We start from the raw sequence: 21,103 nt of genomic DNA on the forward strand, positions 1-21,103 counted from the left end.
AGTTTGAGACTGAATTGTAACAAAAGTACTCTAAGGATTTAAGCCTTTCATTTTTTATTAATAGTTTCAAGCCAGAAGATGGCAAAAATAATTTTGTTTTGTTGTTTTTTTTTTTTTCATTTTTTTATGTGTTTTATTTTTTACAATGGCTGTGTTAAAGTTTCTAAATCTTATAAGTGACACAAATATAATAAATAATTCTTAAATTTGTGTTTTATTTCAATTTTTATTATGATTACCATTTAAACACATGTCAACAGTTATATGAATTCAAGTTTCATTGCAAAATATATAATACCTATAAAATAAATAGTACTTTAACAACACGTCTGTCAGACTACTCCTCAACATCCATACTAATATTATAAATGCGAAAGTAACTCTGTCTGTCTGTTACTCAATCACGCCTAAACTACTGAACCAATTTGCATGAAATTTGATATGGAGATATTTTGATACCCGAGAAAGGACATAGGCTACCTTTTATTGCGAAATATGTACCACGGGCGAAGCCGGGGCGACCTCTAGTTTGAAATAAAAATGGCACCTCAGTGGCAGAGGGATAAACATGGGAAACTTATCCAAATTCCAGAATTAGGGAATACATCCTGCAAATCATATCGCGATACAGATAAGAAAAATAATGCGCTTGATAAGTTGCTCGATATTTATAAAAAAAACCGGCCAAGTGCGAGTCGGACTCGCGCACCGAGGGTTCCGTAAAATTTAAGGTTTTCGGAATTTTTCCTTTATGTGTGCTATAAAACGTTGCTTCATGCCAAATTTCAAGATTCTAGGTCGACTGGAAGTACCCTTTAGGTTATGATTCCCTTGCGAGTTTCAAAATATGCAGCTTAAATTGTTGTATCTTTTGATTGCGTTGACATAGAAGTTTGATTTTTTCACAGCTTCAAGGGACAGTAGACCTGAGTAATTGATATAAATTTCAGCTTCATACCTCCACGCGTTCCTGAGAAAAAGGGTCTTGACAGACGGACGGACGGACAACAAAGTGATCCTATAAGGGTTCCGTTTTTTCCTTTTGAGGTACGGAACCCTAAAAATCAAACCAAATAGCACGAGAGAAGACGTAAAGAAAAAAATTAATTCCCTACGAACAAATTTTCGGAAAGAAACCGAGTGGATTATTAACTATTTTTATATTTAATTTTATTTTAATGCATGCATAATTATTAAATAGGTAATACAATAATCAATAATAATGTATAATTTGAAATGTATCAAATAATATTTTAAATAATTATGTCTAATAAGCTGAATGAATTCGTGTATACGCCATTGTAACGGTGTTATAAATTAGTGTGAACACAGGCTCCTGAAAAACAGTTTACAACTATATTAGGAGCCTGGGTCATTAAGTTTTTGTAACATATGATGGTGTAAATAAATGATTTATTTATTTAATTAAATAAGATTCACAAATCAAAATTATTGGGAAAGGGAACCGATGAGGTTTACGTCCCGTCTGCCTAGACGTATTATGATTTATGACTTGCTGTTTTTATCAAATGATGAACAACCAGTAAAGCAACCAGAAAAGAAAACAATAGTTTTGTATTATATTTTAATAAGTTTATCAATTATTCTCCGTAGGTTAGTACAAAAAAAATCTTAAATAAAAAAAAAGAGTTTATTTACGTGATTACGACGTGACGTATATTATGTGAGAACATCAGTTACATAAATAAGTTTATACATTGTCAGTACATATAAATAAGTGTGAATTACCTGTATTTTAGGTCAACAGGCCTCCCCACTCCTCACTTCACACATTTTCAATATATAATTTGTTGAGAGAAAACAAAAAAATACTAGAAATAAGAAAAGAAAACTACAAAGAATATACCACTATTATACCACAGTTGTAACCACCAGGCCAGAAAGCAAATGTTTTGTTTATTTTAAGAATGAAAGATACAATTATGATTATGTTTTTTAACTAAAATAACTTTCCCATCACACTCACACTTAGCCCTACGACCAACGACGAGTCTTGGGATCGAATGACTGGATACATAAAGCCAGTCAGTCATTCACTAAGTCTAATACAAATAAATAAGATATACCTACCTACTTAATTTAATTTTTATTTTACTACCACTTTATAACCTCCTAACAGTTAGCAAAACCTCTGTATCCTCATAATTCAAAGTAAGAAGCCATTCCTTCAAAACTATTTTAATTTTATTTTTTGTAAGTGGATAAATGGATATTATTTGGGAAATTTTGATGTACAGCCTTGGACCCATTACATAATAGTGCCTCCCCGCGATACAGGTTCTGCATGATTCTAATTTAACTATTTTGTTATTCCTACGTATAGTTGATAAGAGATGTTTTTCATATTTTAAGTGTGCATATGTCCGAAGTATTATATTTAAGACTAGCTGTGCCCGCGACTTCGTCCGCGTAGAGTAGTAAGTAGTCCGCGAATAGTTATTTTGGGCATCATTTATTTTTGCAATCAACCTCGTCGGCTTTATAAATTATTGCTGTTACCCACGACTTCGTCCGCGTCATTTTTCGTTATTATTTTACAAAAGAACATAATTATTTTAAAGTACTTCTGCGTAAATTATTATTTTGTTTTATTTTCTTGTGGCAGAAGAACATATTGGTTTTCACCGCAACCTGATCTTGACAACGCGACATATAGTTGGCCATGTGAAAAGCAGCCTTGACGTAAATCAATTCCTACGTGTTTAAATGTTTGCCCCTGTGATTTATTAATTGTAACGGCGAAAGATAGCTTAACGGGAAATTGAATTCTTTTAAAATTAAAAGGTAAATCATTTGGAATCATTGGGATGCGAGGTATAAGCACTGTTTGACCAACTGCTGGACCAGTCAAAACTATTGCAACGATTATGTTATTGCGAAGAAATTTAATTTGAAGTCGGGTCCCGTTATATTGGTTATAGCCCAAGTATCTTTGGCATTAGCTAAACAGTTACCAAGATACATACACTTCCCAAATAGAGAACAACAAAATATAAAAAATCAATTCGAACAACTAGGCAGAAGTCCTACCCGTCGTGGATTGAATAATATTATCGCGGCAATTGACTGCACCCATATTAAAATTAATAGACCTAGAAATGTCAATCACTCGGAGGCCTATAGGAACAGGAAAGGTATATTTTCTATTAACACTCAAGTGATAACAGGCCCAAATATGGAGATTTTTACGATTAGTACGATGGCCAGGGAGCTCCCATGACAATAGAATTTTTAGAAATTCCCGTGCCTTCAGACAATTTTCCAGAGGTGAGATTAATGGCATTATTGTTGGTGATAGTGGATACCCTTCCTTGACATTTATGCTAACACCACTTCTGCAAGCAACTACTAGAGCAGAAATTAATTACAATTATGCTCAAGTAAGGACCAGAAACATAATTGAAAGGTTTTTTGGTGTATGGAAAAGGAAGTTTCCATGTCTACAACTGGGGCTCCGCACCAAGCTGAGGACTACAACAAATATAATAATAGCCTGCGCTGTTCTTCATAACATTGGTATTGCCTATGGGGACAATTATGAGGAAAATGAAAATCTGATTCCACCACAGCAAATGGAAATAAGACCAGTGATCCCTTCTTCTGCTCAAGGTCTCGCCATGAGACAAGCTGTTATAGCTCAATTTAATTAGTTTAAAAAACAAAGAGATTGTGTATTGATTGATAGTTTAAAAAACTAAAAGAGATTGTCTAGAATTGTAATTTTATTGAATAAAATATATTTTCTTGAATAATGTGATGTGTTTTGATTATTCTGTGCAGAATTTCATCTATTTTTTCTTTAAAATTTATGAATACTTTTGTTATATTATTATTTCATATTTTATTATATTTCATGGGTTTGTAGAATTTTATAACAAAAAAAAAAAAGAATTCATGTAAGTACATGTAAAGTTTACTTGAATGATAGTATCAGAATTTATAAGGTTTAGGTGGTTTATGTAAAAAAAAACAAAATAACCATAATTATGAAGAAATAATAATTATTTATATAATAAATTTAATTCCTTGAGTGCTATAAGCTTTTTTATTTCTAGGATTTCCATTTCCTTATAATGTTTTTCTAGTAATAATTTTTTCTCCAACTCGAATCTCTCATCCATATGCTGGAGTTCTCTCTTGTAAATTTTTTTCTTACTCCATCGAGAGTTTCCACTTCCTCATTATGCTCTTTCCTTTTGCTTGACCCTCTTATGTATTGTGTTGTAATAGTTGAAGAAGCAGGCTCTTGACTTGAGGCTGATGGCTGTTCTCCGTTGTCTTGGCTTGACTGTGCTGGGATAACTTCCAGCTCTGTCGCCCTGTTTTTAATGGGAAGCCAAGCAGAACTGTCATCATCTGCTTCGGTTTCGTGGTCTTCCACATCTATTAAGCAGAAGATTTGAAATGATTAGGTATTTTACTTTAAATAATAAATAAAGTGTTTCTTCAACCAAGTATGTGTCGAAATGGATTCAATAACTATGTAATTAGGTAGGTAATTGGGTATTAATGAAAAAAGTTTCTTTTAATATTATGTACAGCAAATATTTAATATGATCTGATTGAATGATATTGCTGTAGACTGATGCATTAGTAAGCCACAAACAGTGTGTATGATTGCTGTTCATGAGGTGTTGGGTTCAATTAGGTATTAGGTTTTCTCCAAAGAAATTATTTATCAATAACTCATTCTCTTCTTACAATAACTGTGAATCAATGCTATGAATTTCTAAATTTTTAACAATAACTAAATTTACTTACACATCATGTCGCTATCAATATCCACAGCGATTGTTGGCATCACATTTGGCATAACGGCCAAAACTTGACTTTCCAGTGCCCCTATTTGAGGTGGTTGTGGGCCTCCTCCAGTCTTTTTTGACTGGTTGGCAATTGTTTTTGCATCTCTGGCTTTTGATTTAAGATTTTGCCACATCTTCTTAAGTTGTTTTAAGTAACCTAAAATAATGCAATTAAACATTTCAGTCATTTAAGTTATTAGAAAGTTTTATGTACAATATTCGAGAAAAATATTTATATATTTATTTATGAATTCCTTACAAAGCATATAGATATTATTTTACATGGCTTATTATTAAATACATGGTCTAATGTACCTTTAATAATAGGAATGTACAGTAGTATTTAAATTACCTACATACAATATGTCAATTTGCTAAAATTTAAAAAACATACAATACGATAAATCTACATAAATATATTAAACTACTTACCGGATGGTTTATATTTCGAGAGCTATTGAATTCCACTGTTAGTTTCTCCCAAGCCTCATGCTTCTTCTTCACAGTAACGCCGTCAGTCTTTCTACAGTCAAGTGTTGTTACAAGTGGTTGCATCAACTCTATTAAGAGTTGCTTTTCGTATTTGGTGTGCGGAGGCTTTTTTTTTCCATTCTAGCGTAGTCGGGGTCCATAAACAGGCAAGGGTCGAAAACAAAGGCAGGATCGGTAAACAGGTAGAATTTGCAAAAGGTAATTGTCAGTCAGGTAGCAGTATCAAGTCCGTTATAACAAGCCAGGGTCGGGAAGATTATTGTAGAAATATAAAAAACCGGTAGACACAGCAAATATCGTCAGAAAAATATAATAATGATAAAAGCCAAACGAAACGATGCAACGATCAACACATCAACAAAAAAATGTCACTCAAATCGACATGACGTTTCTAGATCTCCCTCGTGTGTAATGAGATTCTAATGATTTCAGGTTTTTTAAACTTCTTAACTGATTCCGTGCAACCAGCATTGGAACCAGCATTGGATGGATTGGATATTATCCATTTTGTGCCGTTGTAACTAGTTATAAGTTAATTTTATTTATTTTTTATGTATTAATGTGCATCGGTACAAATAAATGTATTTTCTTTCTTTCTTTCTTTCTTTCAGCATATTTACTCGACCTTCTGTCTACTCCACGATTTTCTTTTGGCAGTGACATTGTGGTTAAATTTTGTTTGCATATTCTTTGAATGCGATCTTTGGATATACCAAGAACTGTTGTCATAAATTTTTGACACACCTTTTAATTTTATTTTTCGTCCTTGCTCCGTGTTTTCTGCTTTAGATATAAAATATGTAATAGTTTGTTTCCTTTTATTATTGCCACCTTTTTTATTTGGAACAGTTTTGTAATTTATTTTACCTTCATTTGGATCATACTGTAATGCTACAATTTCAGTAACATACGGATCACCTTTTTTATTCCCCGGTCTCAAGCTTTTTATTTGCCCTGAGCAAAGCTATGAAAGTCCTTATAAAGTCAGATAAAATACTTTATAGGCTCGGGATCTTGCCTTGCTGATTTAATTATACTCACACAGTCGGCGGGAACAAAAATATCTCGTTTTCGGCCACACAACTTCTTCTCGATTACACTATGAATGGAATCAACTGTGTTTTACATAATTTCTTATCACGTGACTGTGGCGAAATGTCTCATAGTAATTTATTAATTCAAGACACGCGGACAGATCAGGTGGTTCAAAATGAACAAAATATGAGAGCAACATCAGTTCGTGATAAGTTTGCAAAATACTTTGTTAACGAAGGACAATTATTATCATGGCAAAAATCACGCATGGCAATCATCATCACAAAATATGATTTAAATAACCAACAATTACCTGCTGAGTTTTTTTCACCAGTAGTTTTATTTTTGAAATCTTCTATAAATTTTTCACAAATGCCTTTCCAAGCATTTTTTGTTTCCGCCCGATTACTGTGTTTATCACTTTTGGAGTTCCATATAGCAGGACGTATTTTAATTTCATTTATAAAATCTTCCACATTTATATCATCCATTTTATAAATTATAAATTTGCGTTTATGAGGAGGTTGATTTGAAGAAACGCAATTCTGTTTTCATCCAGAACCTAAATATTTTATATCCTGATGGTCATGCCGTAAGTGATAAGAAAAAGAAAGATTTAATGGACTTATTACATTTTATACTACCTGTAAATCATTGTTTTTACAATGAGTTAAAGACATCAGCAGCTGAAATTGATATAATTTTCAATGATGAACCTATCGATGACTAGTATAAATTCCATTTAAGTACTGTTTAAATTAAAATGTAATTTTCTATTAATTTGAAAAATAAAAAGGTGATTTCATTTACATATTCATTTTATTGTTGGCCTAACCTTCTAGATAGTAGTGAAAATATATAGTTTCTTTAAATGCAAAGGTGGCCTATGCCACAAAAAAATATTAATTTGTGATTATTTTCCAAAAAAATCTTCTTCATCACAAAGAATGTACCATAGTAACTAAATAAAACACACCTGCAAACTAAATTCAAATATAATATAATTACTATGTGTTCAATTTAAATTCATTAAAATTCAAACCTCATTATCTCCATACTAACTATGTTGAGCTTAGGCCACTTTTGCGCTGACGGCCTCAATTATCCTCACGTATAGTCGCCGCACTAGAACAAACTGAACTGAACTGTGAACACGTGGAACGACGTTGCCGTTGCCGGACGTGAAAATGTGTATCCACTGCATTGTAATCTATGGAGCTGTATGAGGCAGACAAGCCAGTTCCAAACATTACAAACAGTGCCAGTTTTCACTTCAGTGAAGAAGTGTATGTATTAGGTGTTCTCCGGCCATAAATGTTTTATTCTAATAATTCATCAAGCCCAGGCATATTACAATCATCCCCATCCTCGCTTTCATCAGATGAATTATTTAAATTAATTATGATTCGTTCTGATATTGTGTCTAAAGCTGCGTCTCTACCCTGATATTTGCTTACCTCCTCAATAGCACGCAGACAAACTTTTCTCCATTCCTCTACAGTAATGGCGTTCATTTTTTCTTCAGCTAATGACATAACCTTCATATTCATTTTTTTGTGACATGTTTTCACTATCCGGCTATCCCCCATTTATTTTCTATAGGATTAAACTCCAAGGCTTGCCTCGACCAGGTTTTAACACTGGAGCCATTTTGAATTAACAATATAAAGTTACTTACACACAAATGAAACACTTCAACAAATATTATAACAATTATAACAATGAACAAATAAAAAATTTAACAACTAAACTACGTAATATGTAGTTATAATTTTTGAATGAAATTTGTGTTTTATGTTCTAACGGTACCAAGCGACTGATGCCAGACTGCACGTGGCAACTGCGGACAGCGTAAACTGGTTTATTATGGGTTTGTGCGTGATTCCACTTTCCACTATCAAGTGACGATTTATTCATTTGTTTTGTTTCGGATAAGTATAAAATTAAATAGTAATTCAGGATAGCATAGCATAGCATAGCAGTTGGCAACATTCCATTAAAAAAAAAATATATCTATGTCCGCCCATTACTATTGTACTGCCATATTGTATAAGTCAGTTAAAAATAAAACTCCACATCTCAAAGTATTTGCTGTTTTTATTTTAACAACAGGTTATGGGCCCAGGCACATAACTTTGAAGAAGAAAGCAAACCATTTGGATCGAAAACTGTTTTTGTCGAAGAAAAACAATTATCGACACCCGCCGGGTGGCGCGGGAAATTGTTTTGAGGTTACCAACGCAAGGACGGTACGAGCAGGCAGTCAAAATTATACAATATGGAAGAAAACAAGCACACGAGAGCATAAAATTGGAGGGTGCATCTAATTGGAATGTGTGGAAATTCCAATCCACCATTTTACTACGCAGTCATGGTCTGTTGTATCTGGTACAGGGAATCTCGGTGAAGCCGAGGGACGCAACTGAAATAGCAGAATGGGAAAAACGTGACGCTAAAGCTCAAACATGGATTGTTACCAGGATGTCGGAAAATGCAATTATACATATAATTAGGGCTCCCACACATAAACACGATACGACGTCGCGTCGTACAACGATGCGGCGTCGTTTCACGATAAGACATCGTGTCGTGGAAATCTACGATGAGCATCGTAAAAAAACTCGGCATCGTAACGTAATGTGCCATGCACGATATACGGCACGACGCCGTCGATACAGTGAGGTGGTATTTTAGTTCATTTCGAAAAATGGACCGCACTAGACGCATTCTGCTTCTGCTGTTAATAAGAAGACGAAGAAAGAAAAGACAGATACTCAGAAGATATTGGATCCACCCATTTCTTTCAAACATGAATAATGGGAGTCATTTTATAACGAAATACAATGCCTTAAAAATAGACCACAACAAGTTTTTTGATTACTTTAGAATGAGTGTTTCAAGTTTCGAAGAGTTACTTCATCGAATAACGCCACATATAGCAGGAAAATATGGCAGAGGCAGACCACCCATCGAACCTCTTGAGATGCTGGGATTAACTGTAAGGTAAATGAAACAACAACTTTCTCATATTTTTTTCATTTCACAAATCAACGACACTAAACAACAATTTTTGAAAATTAAGTTATTAATAAAGAAAGCTTAAAGCGTAAAGTCGTAAAGCGATTGGGGTGATGCTGTTGGTTCACGTGATGTATTCGAATAATCATTAGATACGCTCTCATCGCTTTGGCCTTGCTGGGCAGCTGGTGAGAGTGCTGCTTCTCGAGTAGACTGTGTCGAACTTCCGGCTGTTTGGTAACCACCGTGGTATGACTTTTTTGCCATGAACTTTGGGGTCTCTGTGATTCATAGTTACCCTGGTGCGAAGATGGACAATTGCTCTGAGAATAATATAAAGAGATATGTTGCTGTGATTGTTCGTATAGATCCGTTAAAACATTTAAGCCCCGACTTTGGAAAATTAACGTTTGATGATCATTTAGTATATTTAAAGATGGCAATATCGCTTTAAAAAAAGATAAATGTCTGTTTTCGGGTTCTTCTAATTTTGCCATAATCTCTCCTTCAAATGTATCGACATTTCTTCTTTTTCGTGATGGCTGGGGTAGAGAAGGACTTTTAAATTTTGTTTTTGGAATTTCCTTTTGTGAGTGCTGATTGTTTGCTTCCAGGGGGGTAACCGGCACCTTTAGAATAACAGTCTTATTATGGGTACGTTTTGTTGCGTTCACAAAATAATCTTACTTTTTTGGCACCGGGACCTTCTAAAACATATGAAAACTAATTGCAACAAGACTGTTTCGAGCGGTTTCGAGACGTCAATCGAAAAATTGGAACCGGCACGCTCTCTTTGACATTTAGCATTCTTGTTATAATGTCAATAATGACAGTTTTAAGCAATTTTAGTGAAGTTGTAAATATGGAACTTTTATAACATTATTTTGAATATTATTAAAAGAATACACATCAAATTTAAGTGAAACGTATGTAGTTGGAAATCTATTTAATAAATGAAGCTTTTAAAGAAGATAATACATTTATTATATTAAAAATGCAAAATTAACATAACTACATCGGGTTGTTCCAAGAAAAGGCTTCAAACCTTTTGATTTAAGAAGAATCGTGTAAATAATTTATTATTGCGAAGTGCGCAATCATCACGAGTCTCTATGAGATATGGGGGCATCATATGAACAATCTTAAAATACAATAAAAACCTACAGATTTATCTGTGTAAGATAAAAGTAATGTAAGTACCATACCCAATGCAAATCTTAAGAGTATATTTAAAAATACGTTTGTTTCTGTACACATTCTCCACTTGTTATTTCTCTATATAATAAAATGCAACCCTACTTATTCTCATAACATAAATTTTATCTAATACCTACTTAATGTAAATCTATAAAAGATTGTTTATTATTTCTTCTTGATTCAATATATTTTATCATGTTATATTATTTATATATATAATAAAACACTTAAAAGTAAATCTACACTCAAATACCCATATTATACTTATGTTAGGGATCTCATTTAATTTTGAGAAATAATACCATTATTTATTTCCAGATTCTACAATCAATTCCGAGCACTAGGGATAAGATTACCCAGCGTAACCACATGGAAGCATTGATAGTATTCAAGAAACTATAAAGTGCCAGCGCAACATGAATATATTTTTTTCAATAGGAAGCAATATCATGCTTTAAATGTATTAGTGCAATTAAAATCATATTTTATAAATCCAAAATCTTTATTTAGTCCTTTTTATGTATTCATTGTCAAAACATTTGCTCCTTTACTTCTCTTGATAACATTTATATATAAAAAAATGTGATAAAACATGGAATTATTTGAAAATAGATTCAATTCTATTTTGATTAAATATTAATTAAAAACAATTAGGTATATTACTCAAATCCAAATTTGTAAGTAAATAGCATATTAAAAAGACCCTTGATTAAAAAAATAAAGTCTTATTTATAATAGGTACCAGCCTTTAAAACTTAAAATGCAATAAACAAAAACTTTATATTTACATCACAATGAATAATTCCTACACTAATAGTTTAATGGTATTTATATTTTTATTTTAAATTTAAATCAATTATTGTATTTGCATAATATAGAGTAGATAAATAATTTAAAAACTTGCAGTACTTATGTATACTTTTAATTTCATTTTTATTAAACTTAAAATGAAAACAATGTAGGTACTATATTAAGGTACAATTAAATTTTTACATTTTCAGATGTATGATACAAATATGAATATTTGAAGTGTAGACTGTAGACATGGTGGCGCCTCCCCCAACTTGAAGTTCTCACTACCACATGATCATCTCCCAAGCCAGTACTTCCTTGTTCAATGTTTGGACAAGCCGGCAATCAACACAACTGTGAAAGATAAATTGGATTTAAACTGATTCTTTGTTGCTTTAAAATTTAATAAGTACATTTAATATGTTTACTTTTATTATTAAAGGGCTTATCATGGTGTATGTAATTTTAGATGTTTTTTTAAACAATGTCGGTATAGTTTGTTAAATAATAAATACTTTATTTGTTAATCATTTTTCAAGTATTTTAACATTTTAGTTGTTTATCTTGCAATTCTTAATATCGTATTAAAAAAAAAGTTAAATGTGTAGGTGTGTAATTCCTTACAAAACTGTTAATATAAGTAGCTTCTAACCAAACATAGATAGGTTTGCTTATAAATTAATATAAATATTTACTTTTGACCAGCTGCTCTAGTTTTTGTGAACTCCCAAATCATTTGCACTTAAACTTTCAGCAGAGAATTCTATCAACTTCGTCTCATCATAACTTTTACCTCGTTGGGAGTTATTTATGTATCTATCTTTGTCTTTGTAACTTCGGGGTCAGGGAGCTTCGCGCACTCTGCACAATGTTCTGCTGCAAGTTAAATAAAAATTACTTCAATTAAGTAACAATAATCAAAACAGACGAAATTATGCAAAAACCAAAACTTTATTCGTAAAAATATATCTCTGTAGTCTGTTATCATAAATCGTCCTTACTCGTACTTTATCTTACCTTGCTATTTCAATATTGCTTTTTCGCACTTTCTCATTTATCCAGAGATGAGATTCACATATTTAAGTTTAAGTTTATCTGAAATTTTAGATAATAATATGAATTATTATGAGGACAGTGACATGACATTTTGATTTTTGACGTTTAATGTTCGATACAAATCATTACGACTTGGCCTAAAAGCCTCGTAGCCAAGCCATTAATCTTAAAAAAATATACAAAACTTCGGAATTCATTCGCTCTTTGGACATTGTAGGCAATCGTATAGTAATCATGTTGAAAAGGCTCCCGGTAGCAAAATAAAGTAAGATTATTTTGTGAACTCAACAAAACAAGGTTGTTATTATAAAAATGGCGGTGATTGAAAATTAAACGTCAAAAATCCAAATGTCATAATCACTGTCCTCGTATTATTATCAAAAATTTGGATAAATCAAATTGAAAAATTGCGAAAGATAAGTAAGCATTAAAGAATGCATGAAAGAGGCATGAAAGAGCAATTGAAATAGCAAGGTAAGATAATATACGAGTAATAAATATATCTAAAACATTGTACGATTTATGATAACACAGATATATTTTTACGAATAAAGTATTGGTTTTTGCATGATTTCGTCTGTTTTGATTATTGTTAATTGAAGTAATTTTTATTTAACTTGCAGCAGAACATTGTGCAGAGTGCGCGAAGCTCCTTGACCCTGAAGTTACAAAGACAAAGGTACATAAATAACTCCCAACGAGTTAAAAGTTATGCTGAGACGAAGTTGATAGAATTCTCTGAAAGTATAAGTGCAAATGATTTGGGAGTTCACAAAAACTAGAGCAGCTGGTCAAAAGTAAATATTTATATTAATTTATAAGAAAACCTATCTATGTTTGATTAGAAGCTACTTATATTAAAAGTTTTCTAAGGCATTGTACCTACACATTTAAGTTTTTTTTAATACAATATTAAGAATTGCAAGATAAACAACTAAAACGTTGAAATACTTGAAAAATTATTAACAAATAAGGTATTTAACAAACCATACCGACATTGTTTAAAAAAATTCTTTTTAGACGTTTACATACACCATGACAAGCCCTTTAATAATAAAAGTAAACATATTAAATGTACTTATTAAATTTTAAAGCAACAAAGAATCAGTTTAAGTCCAATTTATCTTTCACAGTTGTGTTGATTGCCGGCTTGCCCGAACATTGAACAAGGAAGTACCGGCTTGGGAGATGATCATGTACCACATGAGAACTTCAAGTTGGGGGAGGCGCCACCATGTCTACACTTAAAATATTCATATTTGTATCATACATCTGAAAATGTAAAAATTTAATTGTACCTTAATATAGTACCTACATTGTTTTCATTTTAATTTTTAAGTTTAATAAAAATGAAATTAAAAGTATACATAAGTACTTCAAGTTTTTAAATTATTTATCTACTCTTTATTATGCAAATACAATAATTGATTTAAATTTAAAATAAAAATATAAATATTAAATAGGCATTAATCTATTAGTGTAGGAATTATTCATTGTGATGTAAATATTAAGTTTTTGTTTATTGCATTTTAAGTTTTAAAGGCTGGTAAGTACTATAAATTAAACTTAATTTTTTTAATCAAGGGTGTTTTTAATATGCTATTTACTTACAAATTTGGATTTGAGTTATATATCTACCTAATTGTTTTTAATAAATATTTAAGCTAAATAGAATTGAATCTAATTTCGAATACTTCCATGTTTTATCACTTTTTTTTTATATAAATGATATCAAGAGAAGTAAAGGAGCAAATGATTTGTCAATAAATAAATAAAAAGGGCTAAATAAACATTTTGGATTTATAAATGTTTTTTATTGCACTTAAACATTTAAAGTATGATATTGCTTCCTATTGAAAAAAATATATTCATGTTGCGCTGGCACTATGGCTTCTTGAATACTATCAATGCTTCCATGTGGTTACTCTGGGTAATCTTATTCCTTGTGCTCGTAATTGATTGTAGAATCTGGAAATAAATAATGGTTTTATTTCTCAAAATTAAATGAGATCCTTAACAACAGATTACATAAGTATAATATGGGTAGTGCATTTGAGTGTAGATTTACTTTTATAGTCTTATATTCTATATAGGTAAATAATAAGTAATAACATGATAAAATATATTGAATCATGAAGAAATAATAAACTATCTTTTATAGATTTACATTAAGTATTAGATAAAATTTATGTTTAGGGAATAAGTAGAGTTGCATTTTATTATACAGAGAAATAACAAGTGGAGAATGTGTACTTATACAGACGTATTTTTAAATAGATTTGCATGGGGTATGGTACTTACATTACTTTTATCTTACACAGATAAATCTGTAGGTTATATTGTATTTTCAAATTGTTCATATGATGCCCCCATATCTCATAGGGACTCGTGATGATTACGCACTTGTTTACTATTTAGGTACACGATTCTTCTTAAAAGGTTTGAAGCCTTTTCTTCGAACAAGCCGATGTAAAGTTCTATTATTATCTGATAACTGTCAAATTGTCAAATAGATCGCAGTTCGCACCGGTCCCAATAATTGAGTGAACTATTACGAGTGACGTCATCAAAATTGCTAGAAAAACAAAATCAGTTTAACGCTGCAACAAGCTTGCGTTAAGGGTGTCACGGTACGAAAAGACATAGTAATGTTATAATAAGCTTGCTATAAGAGATGCCGGTTACCCCCCTGATCTATTATATCGGTTTCGTTTTGATCATTTCTTTTTAAAAAAAGGAGCTGTTTATATAAATGATATTCTTTAAGTTTGCTAGCGCCTGCTCCAGATTTATTTATTTCTTTAAGTTTTTTTACGTACTTGGCATAGTTATCTTTAATACCAGTCCATTTCTTTAACACAGCATTACCTGAAACAATTGTATTTTAAGTTTAGATTAATAAATAATACATTCACTCGCCCATCTCACCAACACACGCACCACACTGATACACATATACACATGCATACCTTCACATAGATCATTTATTTATGAATACACTTTTAATTTGTAGTGTGGGCTATTTCAAAGGAGTTTGATCTCCGACAAAACCAGTTGGTTTTAAACAACCGTCTAAATGCCAAACACAATTTACAGGGTTTAACTTCGCACATATAGAATCAGTTGCATTAAGCCACATAGAATTTACATATATTGTTCTTAAATTTTTTTGTAGTAGGGAAATCCAACAAGGCGGTATAAATTTGGAGTCAACTTTTAATTTTGTTTGAAAATGGTTCGTTGTCTTCTTTTGCCCCATAAAAATACGAGTTCTCGCATCATTAACTGATTGACAGTGCTTTATACCATACATTTGTGCTGCAAACTCTTGAACAACATTCATTTTTTCATCGATAAAAATATCAGCTTCATCAGTTAATGACGCAAATATAGTTTGATACGTCTCATTTTTGAAAATATTTTAAATGGTTTGACCTTTCCTTTATTATAAAATGCCGCAGTGTAGTCACAACCTGTGAATGCATCCGTGTGTACCACTTAGATGAAAGACATTCGTAGGACTACATTGCACAAATGCTCACTAAAACATGTGAAGAGTGGGGATTTAATACGGATAGTCACAGCAGTAGTAACAGATAATGCTGCAAATATGGTGAAGGCTGTCAAAATTGCATTTGGCAAAAAAAAGCATATCCCATGCTTTGAGCATACACTTTATTTAGTTGCTCAACATATTTTGGGGATTCCTGAATTACAACTAATCATAACGAAATTAAAAAAATATTGTTACTTTTTTTTTAACAAGGTTGTGTGGCAAGCGATGAGTTGCGTAAATCAGTAAAGACCAGACGACTGAATAAAAACAAAAATTTGGACACGTTGTGGAGTCATACATTAGCTATAGCGTATGAAAGCTTACACCCAATCAGTCAAAGCAAATACAAGGATTTGATGAGCTTATGCTCCAACGGTGCAATTCCAGAACAATACAGAATTTTTTATGTAAACTTGCCGCACTCAAACACTCACTTACTCAAATACTTTTAAATAGCTGAAAAACGTCGGAGTCGTTTTCGCCCGCGATTTAATTCATTTGAATTCCGATATGACAAAATTATTATTATTCAGGAATTATATTTATTTATTATTTTATTTTTATTTATCATCCAAATCAAATCAATCAAATCAAATCAGTTTATTTGCACGTATATGGTCATACAAAGGTGTTAATCTTATATATAAAAATGAATCGCAAAATGTGTTGGTAAGCGCATAACTCGAGAACGGCTGAACCGATTTTGATAATTCTTTTTTTATTATATTCCTTGAAGTACGAGGATGGTTTTTACGTAGAGAAAACGTAAATATGTACCACGGGCGAAGCCGGGGCGGACCGCTAGTATACAATATTTATACACATATACTGCCATTATAGATGGCGTGCAAAAATTTTTTTTTTAAAGTACAATTAAATTATATTAAATTATCAATAATATCTTTACACATTAATACATTCAATCCAGTAAAGCAGCTGACAATGTGGATGTCGTAAGGGTCACTGAAAATCAGTTTAAAGGTGCCTCAGGTATCCTGAGTGGCTTCCTTTTTTAGCGCAAGCTACCATACATAAATTTATGTTTTCTATTACTTACCTATTATTATTACCACAATGCCTGGAATGGTACTAACAGTGTCAAGGCCCTGCGAGGGGGATGCGTAAAGGCATTTCCCAACGTTAAAAAAAAAGCTAGAGACGCACAAAACTCGCGCAGCTTGAAAAAAATTTGAACACCAGTCATTCAAAACTCCGTGAACGCTTGAGTGTAAACGTATTTTTTGCATTAGTGAAAACTTCTGTCAAATAAGAAGTGATTCGCTAAATATTATTAGAAACGATGGAAGGGTAAGTAATAATTGATTATATATACTAATTATACTATAATAGTTCTGTTAATTTTCACTAATAATCGGTTAACTATCAGCATGTTCAATGTCGAACGCGTGATGACGATTTTATCGTCGTTTTATTTCAGCCAGAAATGGATAAAAAAGGCAAGTTGATGTTAGATCTAAAACTTTTTTTAATTTTTGTAGATTCCAATCCTTATGGTCGTCCTTACCAGAAATGGACGCCTCCCTCTCCACGAGTAAAGAGCCTCTGATGTGCTCGGCTCCACCATCTCCAGCTCTGTAATTATACTGTTATTTAAATTTTTAAATGCAATTAGTTATTAACCGTAACAATTAAATCGAATACTTATATTTGCAGGTATGTTGAATGTGGTGGGAGCGGGCATTCAACTCCACGAACTACCGCTCTAAAGAGACCCGCGTAAGTTTTCATTTATTTTATTTGTTACTAAAGTTTTATTTTCTGGGGAAATAATATTTACAATAACACTGCTATTTTTGTTGTTACAGAAATAATGACTCTACTGGTAAGGGCGAGGAGGTTCCGGCTTTGAGGCGGTGCTTGTAAGTTCAAAAATGAGCAAAATTATATTTTTAGTTATTGCGATACCGGTACTGATTCTCTTATTTTCTTAGGATTCCACCAGTGAGGGCTTCATCTTCATCGTCAGCTGTCAGGGCTCGTCTATTAAGGGACGACGACATTGCCCAAATTTTGAATAATTATGGTAAGTTAATATTTAAAAATTATGGGCATCATCTGTTTACATAGGTAAAACAGACTACAGTATATTATTATTATTATTATTTACACAGGCAGTGAAGAGGAGGATGATGAAGATGATGATTTAGTTCATCCTATGCCTAGGAGGGCTGAAAGACTTTTTATGTCTGAGGAAGAGACTGAGGTGCCACCGACAAATGCGGACATAAGCTTTGAGTGGCCACTTCAACCTTCCTCCGGCCTGCAGCCCCAACCCCAACAGTGCCTAGCCCGAGCCCGAACCCAACGCCGAGCCCGAACCTAGCGCCGACCTTGAAGCCATAGCCGAGCCTAACAATAAATTTGACTTTAGGTGGAGAGGGTTTCAAGAATCTCAAATTCCTCCTGAATTGAGAAAGGAACCATTCTCCGAGATTAATTGTGGACCCACAGTTCCATTGACGAGCCCATATGATGCATTTACTGCTATATGGGATCGCTAAATAATGGAGCACATTTCAGTGGAGACAAATTAGATATGCTCAGCAAAAAGTAACGGCCATGATTCATTATGGGCTACTATTGCCAAACAGCCGTATCACGCGATGGCGGGATACCCAATCCAGATGTACGTGTATTTCGCAACAGTCCTAGCGACTGGGATTATTGTGAAATGACGTGTAGACTCATACTGGAATACAGCCCAGGACTTACTATCTTCTCCTGGGTTTGCGGCAAGTCATCTTAGTCCTAATATTATTGAGCTTTGTGAAGAGCATAACATCAAGTTTGTGTTTTTGCCGCCAAACACAACACATTTGACCCAACCATTAGATATTGCTTACCACAGCTCTTTAAAGAAGGAATGGCGCAAAACAGTTCAATGAACAGTTCGTATGTGAAATGTATCAAATGTTCTAGCGTTATAACCGACGCAAAGAACCACAATCCCCTGCCTATTTTTCACTAGCTCGATCAGAAATTCCTGAATATTTTTCGCCTGCTCAAACGTATGTTTCATCAGCGTCTCCATCGCCACAGCAACAACTCAGGGCAACTTGTTCACGCAGTACTTACTCTGAGCCGCCCATGCAACAACAGAGGGGAACTATTTCACGCAGTACTTACTCTGAGTCGCCCATGCAACAACAGAGGGGAGCAAGATTCATCAGTGATTATAATAAGCAATGAATTGATTCCAAAAACTACTGAAGACTACACAGACAGATTATACTAATGACACGAGCGACCAACCTAATGAAGGTCCAACAGATTATGATAATTTGATTGATAAGTCTTTCAAGTTCTCTTAATATTGAAAACAAATCACATTTAATCACACATGTTCCTTGAATACTAAGTTTAGTTTACAAATTGTAAAATCTAATATGACACGTATCGTAATAAATGTTTTAGATTATTATGCATTTGTTTTTATATTCAAATACCTTTATTTCCGTCTCCAGTACTTGATTCAAAGCTTGGCACACTTCGGGTATTATCAGCGATATTAGTTGAGGTGACACTTTAAACAAAAAGTGTAAACTTTCTAGGCTATCTCCAGTTGCCAAAAATCGTAATCGTAATGCGAGGCGTGTTATAGCAGGGATTGACAATGAGTTTGAAACTCAAATTCCTATTCAAACTCAGCAAAATAATGATGTTAATCAGACTATTCAGTATTTCTACAAACAATCTTGCAAAATCAATAATAATATGGAACAAAAAATAAACATTCTGGAAAGTAATAAAAAAAAATATTTCATAAATTGGCAAGCTTATCGGTACAACTAGACGATGGATTTTCCAAGAAGGATCTGAACAAAAATGCAGATGTGGTTTCATTGGCCGAATCCAAACTAAGATTTGATAGTGAAGCTTTCATCATAAAACCTATTGACTCTATTTCAGACCTAGAGAAGATGGAGTCATTTCTATTGGACAAAAAAAATAAAATTAAACTTTTAACACAATATTCTTTTGTATGTCCAAAATCAGAGGGCAAAGGGGCAACATGCGCCTATAAAATACTAGACATGTTTCTATCTCGGGATTTTTTGTGTAAATGCTCTTGGACAGGGGGGAGCAGGAAGAGCGAGGAGACCAAATTTGGTTTGAAAAAATACAAAAACATCCTTAATTTTTTCTTTTAAAAAACTCTGGCAAGAGGAAACTGAATAAAACGAAAGAGCCTCTACAAAAAGAATAAGGACAAAAAAACTCTATTTTTACTCTAAAGATATTATTCGAATTGATTAGTATTATTATGAAAGCGAATCCTGATTCATCCATTTATAATTTCTAATTTATCATTAATAGTATTGTGTTTTTTAATTTTTTTTTTATGTTCGTGATTATAATGTTAATGAATAAAATTATATTTTATGTAATGAAAATTAATATAATTCATAATTAAGTTGACATATTGACTAGAATAAAATTTATGTATTGTTACTAACATAGTTATAAGAATATTGTTACTAACAAGTGGACCAATGATGTTACAATAAATAAATGAATTATTATTATTATTAAATAAAAATATAATAAATGTAACCTACCTAGTTATATCGGGGCCACCCCTGCATGTGACGTCGTATTGTTAACGCGGTATAACTACGACCACCCTGCATCGCCTTAATGCATTTTGTAATTCTTATAACGCAGTTGCAGCGTTGCATTTTTGTTTAGCGATAAGTTTATAGTTTTAAGTTCTCATTCTGGATGTAGAGAACACATATTAAAGACGTTTAAATTAAATCTTGTCTTTTTAAAAAACGTCCTTCGGTCCGTCGAAATTTGAGTACCTAGTAATTGTTGATGTCTTGGTAAGTTAAAATGTGTGTTGAATAATGTGTTGGATCCAATATTTCTATTACCTGACTGTTCTACTGTTACACTATTATTAGCTAGACAATGTAGATAGAAAATAAACTTACCTGGACCTAGAAAAAGGCAATGCTATTCATTTAACTCAAGCAAACTAACTTTTATTTTTGTTACTTTACACTCCAATATATCTGCTATCCTATAGAACAGATCTATAACTATTATATTTATAGAATTTGTATATTTTTATCTATTTAATCGCCCATAAATCATCAGTGTAACGATC

At 32.5% G+C, this 21,103-nt stretch overlaps 3 protein-coding genes and 1 long non-coding RNA gene across 5 annotated transcripts in view; 2 read left to right on the top strand and 2 right to left on the bottom strand.

Annotated features, from left to right (window-relative positions):
- LOC149895435 (uncharacterized) overlaps positions 1–3,411 on the bottom strand; it is a 60,144-nt gene extending 56,733 nt beyond the window's left edge. The window contains exon 1 of the mRNA XM_090119112.1: positions 1,750–3,411. The gene's annotated coding sequence lies outside the window, so the exon portion shown is untranslated. The remainder of the gene's footprint in view (positions 1–1,749) is intronic.
- Positions 3,412–4,000: 589 nt separating this feature from the next.
- Positions 4,001–4,967, bottom strand: LOC149895441 (uncharacterized). The gene is made up of 2 exons (XM_090119113.1): positions 4,783–4,967; positions 4,001–4,404 (listed from the first exon to the last, which is right to left on the bottom strand). The coding sequence occupies exons 1-2, from the start codon at positions 4,955–4,957 to the stop codon at positions 4,103–4,105; spliced, it is 477 nt and encodes a 158-aa protein (XP_089975239.1). The 5' UTR covers positions 4,958–4,967; the 3' UTR covers positions 4,001–4,102.
- Positions 4,968–12,585: 7,618 nt separating this feature from the next.
- On the top strand, positions 12,586–13,722 carry LOC149895442 (uncharacterized). The gene is made up of 3 exons (XR_016458483.1): positions 12,586–12,887; positions 13,037–13,210; positions 13,547–13,722. It is a non-coding gene; the product is annotated as an uncharacterized LOC149895442 (long non-coding RNA).
- A 3,175-nt stretch (positions 13,723–16,897) lies between these two features.
- Positions 16,898–21,077, top strand: LOC149895443 (uncharacterized). Of its 2 annotated transcripts, none has more exons than XM_090118893.1 (5): positions 16,898–17,564; positions 17,644–17,706; positions 17,796–17,849; positions 17,922–18,013; positions 18,102–21,077. In XM_090118893.1, exons 1-5 carry the CDS (start codon positions 17,500–17,502, stop codon positions 18,311–18,313), a joined length of 486 nt encoding a protein of 161 aa, XP_089975019.1. In that variant the 5' UTR covers positions 16,898–17,499; the 3' UTR covers positions 18,314–21,077. The 2 variants fall into 2 exon arrangements, with proteins under 2 accessions (XP_089975019.1, XP_089975020.1); XM_090118894.1 differs by having other exon boundaries at positions 16,898–17,277.
- The last annotated feature ends 26 nt before the right edge of the window (positions 21,078–21,103 follow it).

The sequence above is a fragment of the Colias eurytheme genome, chromosome 31, assembly GCF_061535395.1.
Source record: "Colias eurytheme isolate Ceu_HAF_F1 chromosome 31, ilColEury1 Martin Lab GWU primary, whole genome shotgun sequence".
Lineage (NCBI taxonomy): Eukaryota > Metazoa > Arthropoda > Insecta > Lepidoptera > Pieridae > Colias > Colias eurytheme.